The 20,444-nt window shown below is 41.5% G+C and overlaps 1 protein-coding gene across 3 annotated transcripts in view; it reads left to right on the top strand.

Moving 5' to 3' along the window:
- The window catches only part of DLGAP1 (DLG associated protein 1), a 732,246-nt gene that overhangs the window by 412,761 nt on the left and 299,041 nt on the right, over window positions 1-20,444 (top strand). For all 3 annotated transcript variants that reach the window (XM_077492513.1, XM_077492515.1, XM_077492514.1), the window contains exon 5: window positions 16,289-16,503. In XM_077492513.1, the coding sequence (XP_077348639.1) occupies window positions 16,289-16,503 (215 nt within the window). The remainder of the gene's footprint in view (window positions 1-16,288; window positions 16,504-20,444) is intronic.

Consider the following 20,444-nt stretch of genomic DNA (forward strand, 5'->3'; position numbering starts at 1 on the left):
ATATGCACCTGTCAAACAGGTGCAGAAAATTTGTTTGACAGTGCATGCCCAGTGTCTAAATGCAAGCTTGTCAAAGCTGCTGGCTCTACAAATTCTGTCCTTCCGCCTGGTGGATTCTGCCCCCTGTAACACAATGGCAGGTTCCCTGTCACTATTTCTTTTCACGTAAGGCCATTCCAGCTCGCTACCATCACATGGAAGGCAATGTTGTGGCATCGTTGGGCCAGGCAGTCAACCGCAAAGTTCACGTTACTGCTGACACGTGGTCCAGCAATCATGGGCAGGGACGATATATTTCATGCACAACACACTGGGTAACTCTGCTTGCAACTCGGAAGAAGGGCTTAGTGCTGTAACTTGTTGTGCCCCCACATCTCCATACAGCTGGTGATGATGTGAGATATGTCAGCTCTACCCTGCCTCCTCCTCCTCCTACTCCATGCCCTCCTCTGCTGAATTGCCCTATGAACCTCAAGTGCCCCCTAAGCGTTCAAAGGGCTATTCAATGAGTCAGGCTATAAGGTGCAATGCAGTGCTTTAGCTGGTGTTTCTAGGGGACAGGAACCACACCGGAGCAGCGTTTCTTGCAGCACTGCAGGGACAGGCCCAGAGGTAGTTCATGCCACACGAGCTGGAGCCAGGAATGGTGGTGTGTGATAATGGCACAAACCTCCTGTCCGCCCTTAGACAGGGAAAGTTGACACATGTGCCATGCCTGGCACATGTTCTCAATTTGATGGTGCTGCAGTTCCTAAAAAGGTACCCAATGTTGGAAGATCTACTAAAGCAGGCTAGAAGAGTCTGTAGCCATTTTAAATGATCATACACAGGCAGTGCTCATTTGGCAGAAATTCAGCGGGAATTCCACTTGCCCGTGATCCCCCTGACATGCCCACCAGGTGAAACTCGAGTTTGGCAATGCTGCAGCGGCTGCAGATGCAGCAGAGGGCCATCAATGAGTACCTGTGTGAGTATGGCACAATGACAGGCTCAGGCCAGCTCTGCTTTTTTTACCCCACACCAATGGCTGCTAATAAAGGATTCATGCACTGTACTGTCACCATTTAACATGGCCACAAGGATGGTAAACCGTGACAATGCATGCATCAGTGACACAAACCCTGTTGTGTTCCTGCTGGAGCAGACTCTGCTTGGCATTATGGACAGGGCACTTGAGGCAGAGGAGCAGGACAAAGAGGAGGACTTCCTTTCCTCTCAAGGCCCACTTTATACAGACAACATTGTTCCTGTGCCACAGAACACACAAGAGGAGAGAGAGGAGGGAGAGGATTCTGGCAGTTTCAGAGGCATTGAAGCAGATCATGGCAAACGTCAAATAGTAAGAGATGGTTTTCCATTTCCAGAACCCTTGGGAGTAGTACATGGCTGGGAGGAGGCGGTTCCAGATACTGTAATCCTCAGTGACCCCAAGAAGTCTGCTTCTAATACCTTCGCAAATTTGCAGTGCATGGGCTCCCTCATGTTTCAATGCCTGTGAAAGAACCCAAGAATACATGGCGTAAAGGGAAAGGATCACTATTGGCTGGCAACACTTCTTGACCACCGTTATAAGGGCAAAGTCTCAGAACTCATCCCGGCCCCAGAGAGTGCAGAAGATAAAATCTCTTGAAGACACCTTAAAGAGGAAATAATCAAAAGCTTTTCCTGACTATGGTGGTTACAGTGTCATGGAAAAATTCGTTTTGAGGCTTCTGTTGGTCAAGAGAGGTCTACGATTATCTAGGGGCGAAAACAGAGATGGAGAGCTTTCCAGTCAATGATCCCCTGGCTTACTGAGTCATGAGAACAGTCTGACTTTTATCAAAATGAATCAGTCCTGGATTAGCCCCCAATGCCAGTGTTGCTGATTAAGTAGTTTTGGGATGTGGAATCTCTGCAGGACTTCTAGGCTGCCTAGTAATATGGGTGTTGATTTCATCTGGAAGAATGTTTTTGGTGTAGGTTTCATGGGCACAATTAACACCCAAAGAACAATTTTCCACAGGGACTGTATTTTTTTTCCGCTGCAGCAGACGGGGCAGAGAAAGTTAAAAAAAAAATGGTTTTATGTTTTAGGTTTAGTAGTAGGATTTAAAAAAAAAGGTTAAGGTTTCAGTTAAAAAAAAAAAAAAAATTTAAAGGATTAGGTCACAAAGGTAAGAAGTTGTCTAATGTTTTAACCTGTCAGGACATCCCATGTCTGCTATTGTCTCCAATGTAATCTAGAAGTTTGGTTTGGCTTCTGTCGAGAGCTTTTAGTGCCGGTTCACACTAGTGCGATGCAAGAAACCTGCAAATCCAGTGTGGGTTCCCGTATCGCACCTGAATTGCAAAGTGGTTCACACTGAGACCTGCAAACTGCTGTGGGTGTCAATCTAAAGTTAATGACACCCCCAGATCAGTCCGCAGATCAGATCACAAAATGCTGCAGGAATCGCATAAGTGTGAACACCCATGCTATCCGATTCCAGTGGGGACCAAAAAAAAGGGTCCTGCACCATTTTGGTGCGAATGAGATGCAATTTCAGCCATACAGACATCGCATGTGATGTGAACAGCAATGCAGTGAGAATCACATGCGATGGCTGGCATTGCACTAGTGTGAACCGGGCCTTTATTCTGCAGTTATTTGGCTAAACCTCTTAAAGATCTGGCAGGCTGGTATTTGGATTGAGCCCCCAGTTCTTATGATGTACTGGCACCTTGAGTAGAACCATTTTATTATGCTTTCTTTTCTTTTTTCTTAACACATGTTGTGTCTTTTGCTGTAGCGCTTGCCTGTGCTGGAGGAAGTTGAACAGCATAAGATTAATACAGTACATTAAGGGTTTCATTAGGGTCTGCTTGTTTATACAGCTCCAGGCTAAGTGATTGTAGACTGCTAACGAAAATGCGCAATTTATCTTAAAAAGAGCAAGACCAGACTTGCCTTTCATGAAAAAATTAAACATCGCTAGCACAAGTGAGAAAGGGTGCAGTATTTCTGATAGTTTGTGGCAGTTTAAATAAGCAAAGTTAATTTAAGAAACTTCTTTGTTACCATTTGTCTTCAAGCTCATAAATACTAATGGCAAAGGAGTAGCGCTTGCAGGGGTTATGGCTCCGACTGAGCTAATGTACACTATATTGCCAAAAGTATTGGGACACCTGTTATTACATGCATTAAATTTCATATTTAATGGCATCCCAGTGTTCTGGAAAGGCTTTCTTGTACACACAGTCGGACATTCTGACGGAAAATGTCCAATCGAACCGTGTTGTCAGATAATCCGACCATGTGTGGACTCCATCGGACTGTTTCCGTCGGAATAACCGACTGACAACGTTTTAGAGCTGGGCTATAAAATTTTCCGACAACATGATCCGATCAGACTTTGTCCGATCGTTTGTAGAGAATTCCAATCGGACAAAGTGCCACGCATGCTCAGATCAAATTCCTAGACCAAAGCTATTGGCTACTAGCCTGAATATAGTCCCATTGTAATGAAAAAACGTCATCACATTCAGAACGATTGGATTTTCCGACAACTTTGTCTGACCGTGTGTATGCAACACTGGTTTCGGACAAAATCCGTTCCGGTCTCTTGTTAAGGGGCTGTATCTATTGTATCTGGGGACAGGGTGACCCAAAAGCTAATTTTCTACAGTACGGATTAATTGGGTGGAGTTATGTGCTGGGTCAATGTATCATGAAAAATCCCAAAAAAGGAAAAAAAAATATTTACTGGGAACCTAATATTTAATTGAGTCAGGGTGCTGCTCCTTAAAAAAGGGGCAGGGTGTATTCCCAGGCATATAATGTTTAGAAAAAATTTAAAGAAAAAATAATACGTGAACACCCAAAGGATATCTCCCAAAATTATTTATTGTTTCATAGTTTCATAGTTAGTAAGGTTGAATAAAGACACCAGTCCATCCAGTTCAACCTGAGTGAGTGTCTACCCCTATCCCTGTACATTGCACACTCACATTGGTCCCTACCCTCAAGGAGCCCACAATCTAAGGTCCCCATTCATATACTAAGGCCAATTTTGGACAGAAGCCAATTAACCTACCTGCATGTCTTTGGAGTGTGAAAGGAAACCGGTGTACCTGGAGGAAACCCACGCGGGCACAGGGAGAACATGCAAACTCCAGGCAGGTAGTGTCGTGGTTGGGATTCGAACAGCGACCCTTTTTACTGCTAGGTGAGAGTGCTAACCACTACACCACTGTGCCGCCTAATTATTATTGGATACAATTGTTACAGCATTGGAAGCATGCATTTGGAAGCACCAGTCTCCACTAAATATTGCATGCACCCCCCAAAAATCATGTACTCCTCTCTAAATTCCACATCCCTACCCTACCATGAATCCAAACCCCCCCAGAATTAGGATGTTCACCCTTAATGATTCCCTGACCCCTAAAGATGTTAACTGGAGCCTCCTCTAGAAGCTGGGACAGCACAGCTGCGACCACTACCGTGGACAACTCCCCAGATGTTGTCCTAGCCCCTAAGGGAGGCTCCAGTTAATATCTTTAGGGGTCAGGGAATCATTAACGGTGAACAATTTAATTTTGGTGGGTTTCATTGGAGGGTAGGGATATGGAATGTAGATTTGGGTATATGATTTTTGGGGGGTGCATGCAATATTTAGTGGAGACTGGTGCTTCCACATGCATGTCTCCGATGCTGTAACAATTGTATCCAATAATAATAAATAGTTTTGGGAGATAGCCTTTAGGTGTTCACACCTTCTTTTTTCTTTACATTTTTCTAAACTGAATGTATCATGATCAGGGTGAGTAAAGGACCCCTGTCCAACTCCAGTGTTTGAGGACATAACAGAACATAGCATCGTGGACTAATTGCCAATTGAGTATCAGTTTCAACAATGGTGTTAATTATATATATAGCGGTATGGCCAGCCGGCATGAGTATATTGTCGGAAACCTGGTTGGTAAGGGGATCCCTTTGTATATCATTAGAACTATTACACATGGGGATGGTCACAGGGGGTTGGTCCATATGGGCAGCCATGTGGGCAACATGATTTTGTTCATTGATATACCTGGAATGTTTAAGTAGTCCCTTCTTGGGGGGTATATTTGGTGTGTTTTTTGAGTGTTGGTCTTTTTAGTATGGACACCTCTATTGGTATTGGAGTGCGATCAATGGGTCCGTGGGTTGGAGGAGCCCCCTCCAGAAAGAACTGCTTTTCTGGAAGACCTCAAATCAAATACACAACCTAATTCATAATCTTCAATATCCCTCTCTAATTTTCCAGATTTTTTTCTTTATTAGTTGATTTTCAAATTTGTGTACTGTATATTATATTCACAGGACAGTAGACCATTTCTGGAACAGGCATGAAGAGGCAAATTCTTGTATTTTTTCTTTTGTGTCGCACACCTTATCCTGGGCAGCAACTAGTTTTCGTTCCCGTTGGGATATTAATATATTTATCCAATTGATGGTGAAAAACTTGGCTAGTTGCAGCTCCTTTAAGAAGTCCGGTTCAAGAAAACTGCATTGTTTTTTGATTCTAAGGCCTCTTGGAGTGATATTTAATTCAAAATACTTTTGAAGAAATTATATCCCACCATTGGGTGCACTCTGATTCCCTAGCATTTTGGGCATGGAAAATAAATAAAACTAATGCAGCCATCACATCAAATAATTGGTTAGCTGCAATATAATAAGTGTTTGCTTTTGGGTTTGATACCTCTTTAGAAGTTTTACTTCATTTACATTACAGGAGATTATGCAAGTGGTAAAGGGAGCCCCATGCCTCCTTTCAGGCTCAGAGCAGTAACTAGAAGCAGTATAGCTAGTATTCCAGAAGTACCTGTTTGAGCTATTGTGGTTTGTTCAGCCTCAGTAGGCCCTCCGTTAAAAAGCAAGCATAGTGGATTTTAAGTAAGGACATATTTTCAGTAATTATTTCAGTATTTTGTATATGATTTGCTGTTCAGTAGTTTTTTTTACTGCATCAAATGCAAAGATTTGTAGGTAAGACACTAAAGTCAGGCTAAATTATCTATTATAATCACTTTTCAACCTTTCTTAACAGCTGAGGACTGGAGAAATGACAGTATATCAGCCACACAGAGAGTGCATTGTTTTCAATAAGTTGGCTGAATTGTAGACTTGCATTGTAAGAAGGAACAGGAAGCGGAGTCTGTATATGTAGTGAACAGATATAGCTGCATCCACGTAAATACAAAGTGATATCTGTACGTAAAAATGTGTTTTAAATGTCTATTAATAAGATTGATTAATTCAAGCTGATCTCTTTATTCCTTTTTATGAAGTATGAACTTTTTGATCGGACACAGGCACAGGCATATTGGTCCTATAAAAAAATAAACCAAAATATATGTTGCGCAATAAGTGTCACTAAATAGTAAAAAATAAATTCTTAGTGACAGCTGCACTCACAAAATGTCCACATAAACATTATACATACAGTATTAACCATCGCTGTCCTCACTGAAATATGGATTTTTGTTGATACACAAGTATAAGTGAACTTTTTTGCACAAGAGCACTTCTCTTTTTTTTGTTGACTTTATTGGATTTTTTTTCTTATTTACAGTTTTTGATATATAATAATTTCTTACTTGATTGGATTTATGCACTTTACATTGATAGCGCAACACGTTTTTTGGCACAGGGCTTTTCATGCTAAAACATATAACATATAAAATAGCTACATCTCCTGAAAAAGTGAAGAAGATATGTCAAACTATAAGTCCCCCCCATAACATCTAACCCTAACACTTAACCATCCCCTTTAAGAGGCTAAACACCATTCCTAATGCTAGATAACCCCCTTTCTCCTGGCACTGTGACTGCTCTGTAGTGCAGATATTGTGCTCATAAACACCAATATTTTCTGTAAAAAAGAAATGTGAATATATAATTGACCCTATATACATGTGAGAAAAAACAGATGCATTGCTTCCGTTTTATTCCCTGCCAAGCATCCATCATATTTCATGTAATGACGTAATGTAATGATGTCAACAAGTCATAGATAAAAACTGTATGCTGAAGTCCCAGGGGGGTCGGTGGAGGAGCAGAGGGAGTTTCTATCCTCTCTGGATTTGCCCACTCTCTCACAGGAGGATTGTGCATTTCTAGACAGGGACTTTACTTTGGAGGAAATAGAAGAGGCAATTCGCTCATTTCCTGGCGGGAAGACTCCTGGACCCGATGGCCTACCCGGTGAGTGGTACAGGATGTACACGCCTCTGGTCGCTCCCAAGTTGTTAACAGTATTCTCCGACTGTAAAACTCAGATGGCACTCCCTCCGTCCATGTATCGAGCACACATAGTGCTTATTCCCAAGCCTGGCAAGGACATCTCCCTTTGTGCTTCCTATAGACCGATTTCCCTGCTAAATTATGACCTGAAGATTTTGACAAAACTACTGGCCACAAGGTTACGAACAGTCCTGCCATTCCTGATTGATATAGACCAGACCGGATTTATGCCAGGGAAGTCCACAGACATAAATTTACGAAGAGTATTTACTCATTTGCAGTTGCCAACCACTGAGTACTCTACAAGGGTAATAGTGACCTTGGATATCGAAAAAGCTTTCGATTCCGTGGCATGGCAGTTTATGTCCCTAGTACTGGAGGTTATGGGTTTTGGAGTGGAATTTCGTAAATGGATACATATTTTATATAAGGAGCCCTCGGCACAGATCAAGATAGGTGGCACCTTGTCAGCGCCTTTCGCTGTTAAGAGAGGAACGAGACAGGGTTGCCCGTTGTCACCGCCTCTTTTTGCCCTGGCAATGGAGCCACTTGCATCGGCCCTCAGGAAGGCAGAGGGGGTTCGTGGGATACGGGTGGGTTCCATACAGGAGAAGGTAGCTTTATATGCAGACGATCTCATACTCTTTTTAAGTGACCCTGCCCAGTCTCTCCGGGAGACGCTACGTATTCTTTCCCATTTCACTGATTGTTCGGGGCTGAAGGTAAATTGGGACAAATCTCAAATCATGTCCATAGACAGGGGGGCTAAAGCGGCAGCGGATCCCACTCTACCACTAATGTGGACAGACACAATCAAGTACTTGGGGATTCACATTTCCTCCTCTACCTCTGACTTTTGTGTCCTTAATCTGGATCCACTGGTGCGGAAGATGAGGACTAGACTGAAGGCATGGTCGCATCTCCCTCTCACCTTGATTGGGAGGATTAATTTATTTAAGATGAAGCTTTTGCCTGCTTTCCTCTATGTTCTCAGACATGCCCCAATCTGGATTCCAAAAAAAATATTCCGCATGATCAACTCTCTTCTGGTATCTTTTCTCTGGGGCGCTGGACAGCCGAGGTTTAAGCTGCCGGTGTTGCAGAGGCCTTGGGGAGAGGGTGGTTTAGCTTGCCCGGATTTACACTCCTACTATGTGGCGGCCCTTCTGTCCCATGCTCACAATTGGCTGGTTTCCGATGAGTCCAACGCGGCGGTGGTTCTGGAGGCGGCGTGGTTGGGGTCGTATGAGGCACTGAAGAACTTACTGTACCGTGGTCTTCGGGCCCCTTTCCCTCTTACTGCAGCAATGAGGGCGGTTGTAAGGGCATGGAACATAGCTAATTCGATGCGCCCCGTACCTTCGGGACACATCTCTCCACATAGTCCTCTTTGGTTTAACCCGAATCTTCCGGAATTTGGCTCTATTCCTGATCCTAGTGTATGGGCCAGCAGGGGTATCAAGTATATTGAGCATCTCTGTTTTGAGGGCAAAATACGGACCTTTGACGGGCTGAAGCAACAGTATGCCTTGCCTAACTCACATTTATTCCGATTCCTACAACTTAACCATGCCTTTCGAACACAGTTTGGAAATGCCCCAGTGGCGTTCTATACCTCGAGGCTAGAGACTCTGCTCAGGGACGGGGATCTGTCTAAACCTCTGTCTGCTATATATAAGGTGTTACTCCCAAATGTTCGTACGGGTCTGGAAGCCCTGAGGGCAAGGTGGGAGGTGGACTCTTCCTCATTGGACACTGAGGACTGGGAGGATGTCTGGGAGTATCCTTTCTTACAATTAGTGGCAGCCAGAGATAGATTGGTGCAATTTAAAATAGTGCATAGGGTATATTACACTCCACAACGTCTTCACAGAATTTACCCTTCTGTCTCTGCCTCCTGTTGGAGATGCAACTCACTCTCAGCGGATTTTATCCACATGTTCTGGAGCTGTCCTCAGATAGTTAGTTTTTGGGTGGAGGTGACTAATTTCATTCTGACTGTGACCACCGTAAATATACCGCTGTCCGTGGAGATATGCCTATTGGGTTTGGTCGGATCTCTGGCCCCACGCCGAGCGCTCCGCACACTCCTGGGCTTATTGCTATATTATGCCCGTAAATCTATTGTTCTTAAATGGAAGGCTCCGATAGCTCCCTCTGTTAATTTCTGGAAGAGTTTAGTGAACACGGCTCTTCCACTATACAAGGCCACCTATCTTTCGCGCGGCTGCGGGGCCAAGTTCCATAAAATATGGGACATATGGACGGAGTCGCGCGACACCAACGCTGACTCGAATGCTGACTGACAGTGTTCCATTGGGAGTAAGTGGAGGTGTCTAAGGTACTGACATTCATGTAGCCCTGGGTCATTTCTTAAGGGGGCAGTGAGGGGCTGGTAGGTGGAGGGGATCGCTTGCATAGTTCATCCTGGGGTTGTCTGTAGCCTGCAGTAGAGCATGAGCGAGCTTGCAAATTGTCCTGAGAAATGAGCAGTGGTGCTAGAGTGTACGGTGGATTCTTGGTTGTTTATGTTGGGGGGGAGGGGGGGGGGTTTGTTTGTTCCCTGACTGTTGACTCAGGGCGTGTAGTAGTAATCAGCCTGGGTATGCCCAATAGGCTGTAAGTTGTTTTATGTTTTATGTGCAAATCAATAAAAAGAATTTATAAAAAAAAAAAAAAAAACAAGTCATAGATGATATACAGGCCATGACAACTTCATAATGTCATCATTGTTGTGGGAACCTACATTTCTGTTCTGCTGATTGGTGCTTATAGAAAAGTTATATATTTTAGCCAACATGATAGGAAATATTGGGAATATCATTTCTGTCTGTTGGGGGATAGGATATCAAACTATCAAACTTCCCATCTGGCTATATTCATCGTAATCCTTTTGAAGAAAGAAACAGGATGGGGCACTCGATGCACTTCAGCCTTCTTTATTTGTATACTACATTTTTTACCAAAATCCAACCAGTCTGCTCACAAATGTTTTGCATGTAACGGCCTATGGTGATCTGGCTTTCTAGTAGCTTTAAAGTAAAGCATGTTTCCACAATAAAGAAACTGCTTTGCGAGGACCCATCCTGTTTCTTTTTTTAAGTCATTACATAACTGGATTAGTGACAGGTGAGCTTCCAGTATTCACAAGCAGAATGCATATAGATAAGGTTCAGATAAGCTATTGAGGTCAAGTCACATAGCAAAAAATAAGGGCTTATGGCTGTTTATAGAGGTACCATGCATGATGTCAATTTACTGCAAAAAAACCTGTAGAGATTAATCTTTACTGGTACCAGAGGGGAACAACCACAAAGAATATATAAAATATACATTTTATTCCAAAGCATTGAAAGAAGTATAAAAACATAAATTCCAATATCCTGTGCGATTTTGCCATACTAGTAAACCATATATGTTTTTCTTTGCAAGAGCAGTAGAAGAGGTCATACCATCAAACCATCATCGTTATGCTTTACAGAAGTGATGCAAGAGGTTGATGCCTTTCGCCTATTAGCTTCCTCTGGCCCTCATCATCTTGACAGCAAAGATAAAGTGGCGCATCATACAAACAGTATAGCTTGGAGATGGTGGTATCATAGGTGGTGTGACAAGAAATACTAGATAGTTGTGGTGGAGCATCAAGTATAACAGAATGTTGATGAGGACAATTTTGTACTAGGACATTAATAGAAACCAGGCAGGAAACCATTCAATATCAGAGGAGTACGGGAATATCCAATTCCAGAATCCAAATACCACAGGACCAGGCAATTGGTATCAGCCTGCCATCCCAGTAGTGTGAGCTTACTCCTCTAAGGAGCTTGTGTTCCTCTACAGGCATATATATGCAGCCAAAGATACACTTCATCCACCTACTACATGCCCAGCGCCCATCTCCTACCATCTACATCTACATATTCCCAGTCCAGCACCGACACCTTCATATTTCATGTAATGTTGTCAACAAGTCATGAATGATATACTGGGAATGACAACTTCATAATGTCATCCCTGTTGTGGCAACCTATTTGCTCCTCAGTCACAGCAAAAACATTTCTGTTCTGCTGAGTGGTGCTTAAAGAAAAGTTATATATTTTAGCCAACACGATAGAACATTTTAGGAATCTCATGTCTGTCTTTGGGGGATGAGATATCAAACTTCCTATCTGGCTATACTCATCATAATCCTTTTAAAAAAATAAACAGGATGGGGCACTCACAGCACTTCAGTCTTTTTTATTTAGAAACTTCATTTTGTACCAAAGTTGTCAGAAAGCCAGTCCACTCACAAATGTTTTGCATGTAATGGTCTATGGTGATCTGGCTTTCTAGTACCTTCAAAGTAAAGCATTTTTCCACAATAAAGAAGCTGCTGTGAGGGGCCCCATCCTGTTTCTTTTTTTAAGTCATTACATAACTGGATCTATGACAGCTTCCGGTATTCACAAGCAGAATACATATAGATAAGCTCTTTGGGTCAAGTCACTACAGTGCAAATTCTTCTCGGGCGGCAGCTATATGTACATTGGGGTTGATTTACTAAAACTGGAGAGTGCAAAATCTGGTGCAGCTCTGCATAGAAACCAATCAGCTTCTATCTATTTATTTTTTGTCAAAGCTTAATTGAACAGCTGAAGTTAGAAGCTGATTGGCTACCATGCAGAGCTACACCAGATTTTGCACTCTCCGGGTTTATGAAATCAACCCCATTGTGTTGCTGTTGCCACCTTGACTTAATTTACATGTAATATATCCAATCTTGCTAGTTATCCTGGTGATAGTTATTATGCAATACCATTATTTCTTAATGCTTCTGGAAAGGCTAGTTTTTGTGGCTATGCATCTGAAAAGTAAGTATTCCACTTTCTCAAACTTTAGCCTGGTAAGATATATTTATAAGGATCAATGCCGGTTACTGGTGAGACACATGAAAGAATGATAGCATTGTAGTCAGAACCTCGTGTTCACATTTCAAAGTAACATTTTGTGTCAAGGGCATGAGACCGATTGTTGAAGTAGCTGACAGATCTTTTAGCTTCGCTCAGGAAATACACTTGTCCTTGCTTGCATTTCTTTTCAGCAGTACAGTTCCAGGAATGAGTCAAGTCAAGGTAGAATTTTCTTAAATGACTTCCCCATAGCTACTTAAAGAGGATGCAGTAATCCACACATAGGAGCTGTGCAATTAGATTTGGAAAATGCGCAGTGGAGAAGCCCGTGTTTTTCCCAGTATCATCCTTTGTAGTTTTCATACACATGCAAGGTTCCTGCAGTAGTGCCCCTCAACCCATTAGAGGATTCAATTCCTGTTGGTGATACCCTTTTGCTTGAACTCTTGTAGAATATGTACTGTGTCTGTTGCAGGTCATTTCATTTGATGCATCTCATATCTAAAAAAAATGGCCTGACCACACATGATTATAAACTGTGAAGCTGTGGGAAATTCCAGCGAGAATTACAGTCAGAAATGTTTTAATACATTATTCTAACTTCCCTCCAGCAAGAAAAGTGTTCCATTTTTATTGAAGAAAGACAATAAGATGTCCAGAAGGCAAACCACACGGCATGTCTTTTACCGGAGTTCTTTCTCTGTGATCTTAAAGCACCAGGAAATCTAAATGACAGCATATTATATTAAAAAAAAGGCTAATTATGTGAATTATGTCCCCCAACACAGTAAAATAAAAGAATATCACCGAGGAGTTACATGTCATATAAGAGTACGAGACCACAAGCTGAGGGCTTTTGTTTAAGCTGTAGGACTCCAGGGTGGTACAAAATGTGATTTAAAGTTGGTACTAAATCCTTTTATTCTGTGTGAGAAAGGAAGGAATCATTAGCCCATGCAATCTTGTACTAGGAACCTGATTTCCATAAAATACAATCTACATCCATTCATGTTATATAGTTAATGTTAATGTTGAACAGATAAAAAAAGATACAAATTAATGCATCCCTATATTAACCACTTTGACCTATGACAAGGGCATTTTTGGCTATTCAGCGCTGTGCTGCTTTGCCAGCAATTGCTTGGTCATGCAACAGTGTACCCAAATGAAATGTATATCATTTTTTTCACACAAATATAGCTTTCTTTTGGTGATATTCAATCACTATTGTTTTATTTATTTATTTATTTTTTGCTATATAAACAAAAAAATACCAAAAATGTTGGAAAAAAAACATGTTTTCTTAGTTTCTGTTATAAAATTTTGCAAATAATCTTTCTTTAAAAATGGAGGCCAAAATGTAGTATGCTATGTTTATTTGGTAAAAAAAAAATATGTATATATTATTTAGTCTGTGTGAAAGTTATACTGTAGAGTCTACAAACTATGTTGTACACTGTATATTTCAAAATCGATCAATCCTGATGTACTGACTGCCCCATGAGACGCTAAAATGCCAGAACAGTAAAAATGCCCCTCAAATTACCCCTGTTTGAAATGTAGACAGTCCAAGGTATTTAGTAAGATGCATGACAAGTTTTTTGAATTTTTATTTTTTTGTAAATTATTTTTGAAACATTAATAAAAATTTTTAAAAAATCCACATTTTTTTTAACATACTGTCACCAGTGCAGTACAGCATCATCATATGACTAGCATGGTGGTGATCATGGATACTTGCCGGTGACAGTAAGTGAAAAAAAAAATTAACAAATCATTTTTTTTTTACATACTCTAAGGCCGCGTACACACGCGGGGACTGTTCGCCCAACTTTGTCCGTCAAACAGTTTCGGCAAACAGTCCGCTCAAAATTACCATGGACGGACATGGCCACACACGACGTACGAACAGTTTGCTGAAACCGTGCGCGATGACGTGAACGGCACGTACGACAGGACGAAAAATACGACGTCCTATACACTGCATTATAACTTTCGGCGTGTAAAGCCTTTCTGAGCATGCGCGGAACTTAGTTTGTCGAACAAGCCTACACACGAGGGAACTGTTCGCTGAAACAAGGTTTCAGCGGACAGTTTTTCGGAAATTCCGAAAAACCTTGTTCAGCGGACTGTTCGCTGAAACTGTCCGCTGAAAGCCCACACACGAGCGGACTGTTTGCCGAAACACTGTTCAGCGGACAAAGTTGGGCGAACAGTCCCCGCGTGTGTACGCGGCCTCAGAGTAGTTCAGAGTCACCATAGTGACATTATACCACTCCTAGGGGGGTGATCAGGGTATTTTTTTTCTTACACTGTGATTGCTTGTTACAGTGATGATCACTGTAACATAAATCATGTAAACTATTATGAATGGCTTTCATTCGGGACTCATTGTTTACTTTAAGGCCGCGTACACACGAGAGGACTGTCCGTCCAACTTAATCCGCTGAAACACATTTGAGCGGACAGTCCGCTCGTGTGTGGGCTTCAGCTGACTTTTTCAGCGGACAGTCTGGCGGACTAAGTCTTTCGGAATTTCCGGAATATTGTCCGTCCAACTTTAGTTTCAGCGGACAGTCCGCTCGTGAGTAGGCAATTTGGACGGACTAAGTATGGCGCATGCTCAGAAAGGATTTACACGGCCGAAGGTTGCATTGCAGTGTATTGGATGTTGTATTTCTAGTCCCGTCGTACGTGCTGTACACGTCATCGCGCAAGCTTTCAACGGACTGTCTGTTCATCGTGTGTGGTCAAGTCCGTTCATTCAAAAGTAGGACGGACTGTCTGTCAGATTGTCTGAAGGACTTAGTTGGCCAGACAGTCCGCGACTTTAGAATGCTATGATTGACCACAGCTATCACATGGTACAAGGGTGCTGTGATTGGCCCAGGTACCATATGATCACTGGTGGCCAATCACAGATCACACACAGTAGTAAACAATGATGTCATGAATGGATTCCATTCATGACTGTTGTTTGCTAGGTGTAATGTGATCCCGTGGTATCTGGGCCTCTCAAGTGGCCCAATACTGAGCACCACAATCTGCTGTGTCCAGAAAACACAGCAGTTGCAGGGAAATCACTGTGCCTACTAAAGCAGCCGTCCAGCAGTGAAATTACTGTAAGGAGGTCGGCAAGTGGTTAATAAATCAATATTGTGCTGTTATTCTAATGGAAACAGTATAAGCCCCTCACAATCCCCTGTACAGCAGTGCTTGATCTGCTTGGGAGAAGCAGTACAAGAAACAAGTCAGTTGTTCTGCAATTCTTATGTGCTAATAAAATGCATGCTTAGAGGAAGAGAGAACTGAGTGACAGAGAGATGAGCTCATCAGTCTGCTGCTTCTTCTTTCACTATCAGTTCACAGTATGAGGGGGCAAGACCTGTGAGTACACCTTAAACCAGATAAAGAGATGGGGTTACCACCACTCCGGGTAGGTCTGCTGAAACAAAAAGGTTTTTCCTCCAGGAAATGAAGAGCCCCAGGTGCTGGCTAATGCATATAGCAAATCAAGGTGAGTAGAAAATTCTGGACAGCCGCACTCCAAATGAAATTTCTCGTGCCTTTATTAGAACATCAGTATTACGCTGTACATGTCACAGCAAAGTAATACAGAACCAAAAACATCTGACGCGTTTCACATTAAGCACATAGCTCAGTAAGCACTAAGTTTAGTGCTTACTCAAACCAGAATTACAGCTCAGGTTACATTCTCGGCATGATGCCTGTATGCCAGGATGAATGAACTCCATTCAAAAAAGGCTGAAGAACTGCTCCCAGAAGAAGCTGAGGAGAAGATGCCAGCTTGGGACCATTGGAGCTGCGGCAAATATTGAGGGCTTTAGTTCTGCTTTAACTACAGTAGAGAGAAATAAGGTCTTCTACCCTTCCCAAACAGGGCTGTGGTATGTGACAGAGCTGTATAAATCTCAGCACTTAATATACAGCAATACAAGTCCTTTGACATGTATAATAACTCGTTATGTGTACTTCATGTATATTTAGCGGTTTGCCAAGAATTGAGCTTTAACTCATTTATTTCCCCTTGTGATTTTCCAGAACCAGTTGCATTTATAAAGTCTTGATAGACATTGTTATGCGTGCCAGTATTTTATTAGTATTGCAAATTTTTTATCTTTAGGTTCCCCAGGATGAATGGAGTGGATATGCCCCCAAGAGTAATGAGGAGATTCCATGTCGACGAATGCGCAGTGGCAGCTACATTAAAGCCATGGGAGATGATGACAGCGGAGACTCCGACACAAATAGCCCAAAGCCATCTCCAAAGATCGCAGCACGGAGAGAGAGCTATCTTAAGGCTACCCAGCCATCACTTACAGAACTCACCACTCTCAAGTAAGACAGATTTCCAGTCTTCATTGTAAGGTTAACACATGACTTTTATGACGGGATGTCTGTCATGCACGAGCATGCCAGCTAGCGGTTGTCTTTTTACATAAAAGGCCTTAGTAATAGGTAATGTTAATGAAAAACATTTCAATTCATAGGTATGGGTACCAGTATGCAACTATTCTACCAAAATGTGAACATATGTGTTGCTGCTGGCAATATTATTGGCAATACTGTTATATATATATATATTTTTTTATATATATAAAGTGTATCTATTCATTCATCTTTAACCACTTCAGCTCCATAAGATTTACCCCCCTTCCTGAACTCATGCAAGTTATTTTTTGCTATACAGAACTGCACTACTTTAACTGACAATTGCAGGCACTGTACCCAAATAATATTTTTGTAGTTTTTACCACAAATAGAACATTCTTTTAGTGGTGTTTGATAAACAAAAAACGACCGACAATTTTGAGGAAAAAAAATAATAATTTTATTCTCTGCTATACTACATATCCAATAAAAAAAATTATTTAGGCCAATATGTATTCTGCTACATATTTTTGGTAAAAAAAAAAAAAAAACACAATGAGCGTATATTGATTGGTTTTCACAAAAGTTATAGCTTCCACAAACTATGGGATATTTTTATGGATTTTTTTTTTTACTAGTAATAGCAACGATCAGTGACTTATAGCCAGACTGCGATATTACTGCAGACAAATTGGACACTAACTGACACTTTTTTGTGGATCAGCGACATTATTACAGTGCGCAGTGCTAAAAATATGTACTATGTACTAATGACACTGGCTGGGAAGGGGTTAACGTCAGGGGCGATCAAAGGGTTACCTGTGTGCCAAGCTGGTGTTTTGATATAATTCGGGAGGTGCTTTTACTAGGGGAAGGCATGGATCAGTGGTCCTGCTTTGCAGGAACACAAGATCAATGATTTCCTTACTGAAAAAAGGGTAATCTGTTTTGTTTACAAAGGCAGATTCGCCTGTCCCGCCTGTGTACTGAACGATCAGCGGATGCCGTCGGACATCAGGTCCACGGGACCTGCTGATCAGCTCCTGCTGTGTAGAATCCCAGGGGAAGCAAGCCGCTGGCAGTGCGCACTTGTGCCTGATACCCAGAAGTGCAGGATCATTTATATTTACGTGATCCTGCACAGTGCGACCACCCTGTACCAGTAAAACTGCTATAGGGTGGTCAGCAAGAATTTATTTGACATATCACTAACATGACATGTATAGGGGTGTATGAACTAATTGATGTCAGAGTTGATGGCAGGTGCTTGTGGGTAATGAGTGATCAACACTGTTGTCATTTTTTACTTTTTGTGCAGTTGTTTTGACATTGGCAGCATCCCCTTTATCTTCTGTGGCCAAGACTACAGTATTTTCACTGTCTGCAGCAGCCAATAGGCAGAGGTGAAGCAACTGGGAAGGGCCCATTTAAAAATCTCTGCACCAAGGAGTAACCTGTCATTAATGTGCTATGTTGAGAAGGAGAAGGGTGAGATAGAGTGGGATGCTGCTAGGTGGGGGCTTCACTTACTATATAGGAGAGTGGAAGACTGTTGATGTAATGCTATTTTCGTCGCATTTCTGTTTTTATCAGCGTCTTTATTATTTAAAAAACTCCAGGCGATTCTACATCTCAGAATTATACAAGTCATCACAGTGTCACCATGTTTACTGAACTGCAAACAGATTACTCAGGCAGGAAAACTTTTTTTGTACTTGCTTGCAAAGCTAACAATTGTAAAACTGCTGACGATTTCACTCTGAGAGGAAAAGCCAGTGGCGTTGGGTGTATTACTGAGCCATGCTGTTAGTGCCTGTAATGATGATGCATTTTCTGTTCTTGTCTGCAAAACTAACAATGGTAAAATTGTTAGGGACTTTCACTTTGGAGGAAAAAAGTCCACTTTTTATGCAATAATATCAGACACTCGCAATAAGGCACACTGCATATGTCAGACTGCCAATAGTCACTTGGCCATTCTGAGATCTTTACTTGAGCTGCAGCAAAGCTATATTTACTACAAGGCCAATTGTAGTGCAACGCAGGTTTTATTTCTGTATAAAATGATATATAGGGAAACGTTTGCTGTGCAGCCATATTGCTGCACTCATTAGTTTGTTACAAGTAACTGTGTTTTCACACAATGTGATTACAAGAACTTATTCTTGCAATACTTGGAGGTGTGACTGCTGCGTTTCCCGCTGATCTCCTGCAAGTTCTTCAGTTATATTACACTTTCATAAGAAAAAGTCACATAAAATTAAACTGCTTTTTCTAGAACGAGATGGCTTTTTTCCATGACAGTTGAGACCTTTGGGTAACGTATGGCATTTTTTCACATTATAACACACATTTTTGTGAAAACTATTGATGCAGTTCAGTTTGGTATGACCCATTTTTCTTTTAAAAAGGTTTATTGATAGGAAAATGAATACAACAAGTAAAGGCAACAGTATGATGGTTACATCAGAAATAATATAAAGAGGAGGATCCCAACAAAGGGATGATGTATACGTGGTACATTATTCATCTGTACAATAAGAAAATAGGAGGGAAAAAAATAAACAGTAACAATGTTCCATAATAAAGTTCAGTCAATATCCCAGAATATGTTGTTTGGTAGGTACAAATGCAAAGAAAATAATAAAAAGAGAAAAAGCAACATAAAAGGGTGAATACAGTCTCATATTCATATCTGAATGATTTTGAATAAGAGAAAAAATAATAAAATAGTCCAGTCTGTTTATTTTGTTTGTTTCGTATCACTGTAACCATCATTATTAAAACTACTCCTTGATATCAGGAGTCACAGAGAATAGTACTTATAAAAGAAGAGATTATGTAGACAGCAGAGAATAGGGGGGAGCATAAGAGAAAAAGAAAAGAAGGAAGGAAGGAGAGGGGGACGAAGGGGAAGAGTCCATCATGGGGGGGAGCATCCGGAGGCCTTCAAATTGATAAAAATGGGTTATACCTCTTGGGTATGACCCATTTTTCATTGTCCTTGCAAGGTATCAATTCTTTCTCTATGCACAAGCCCCTAAATTGCTGACCTCTCTTGGCATGATTTTGTTACCATGTCTGAAAAACCGTCAGTTCATTGCCTTGTGCACCACAGTCTTGAAGTTGTGTTTTCTTTGTGTGACTGACTCTCCCTGCACACTACAATTCTGTTTTCCTGATATATTTTTCGGGCTCACATTGTTATTATCACTGGAAACGCATTAATTTTTTGCATTGTGCATCAGAATTCTGATTTCCTGCTGTCTTGGTATAGCTCACTTTGTTACCTTCACTGGAAAATGAAAATTCTTTCTTTGTGCTTTTGGAGTCCTGGTTTGCTGTTCACGCTTGGTATGGCCTTATGACTCTTTGTAAATGCCACTAGCAACATGGCTTAGAACCTATATTGCAGTGAGAGACAAATTGTGAAAATGCATTTCCATTTAGATTCCTTGCCTTTTTAAAACAATTGAATACACTGCATTTTATACCTGGTTTCTGGGGATCCTTGTTGAGATTAAAGACAAAATACACAGCACATGGAACTTTATGAGTCAGTTTAGAGAACTAGGTCATAAACTGAGGGCAAGGATCTCTAAGGGACCTTCTTCTAGAATTCTGCCTGAGCCAAATATGACACAGAAAAGATAGTGGGTACGTAGGTAACTAAATGCATGGTTCAGGTTTTTATTGGACTATGATTAAAGCTACAGAGCAGTGAATGTAGAGAGTTGGAGGATAGCCCTAGTATGCTTGATCTTGTAAAAAGCGCAGCTGTCAAGCAAAAAATTCAACCAAGCCAATCATCTCTTCCTTAAGGATCAGTCAGCAAGGTTGTGTCTTGATAAGTCACAGTGGCCATTTACGTTTTTCTTGTCCAACTACAACTAGCCAAAGAGTTTATA

The sequence above is a fragment of the Lithobates pipiens genome, unplaced genomic scaffold (genome assembly GCF_037356315.1).
Source record: "Lithobates pipiens isolate NorthernLeopardFrog02 unplaced genomic scaffold, aLitPip1_a1.2 Scaffold_19, whole genome shotgun sequence".
Classification (NCBI taxonomy): domain Eukaryota; kingdom Metazoa; phylum Chordata; class Amphibia; order Anura; family Ranidae; genus Lithobates; species Lithobates pipiens.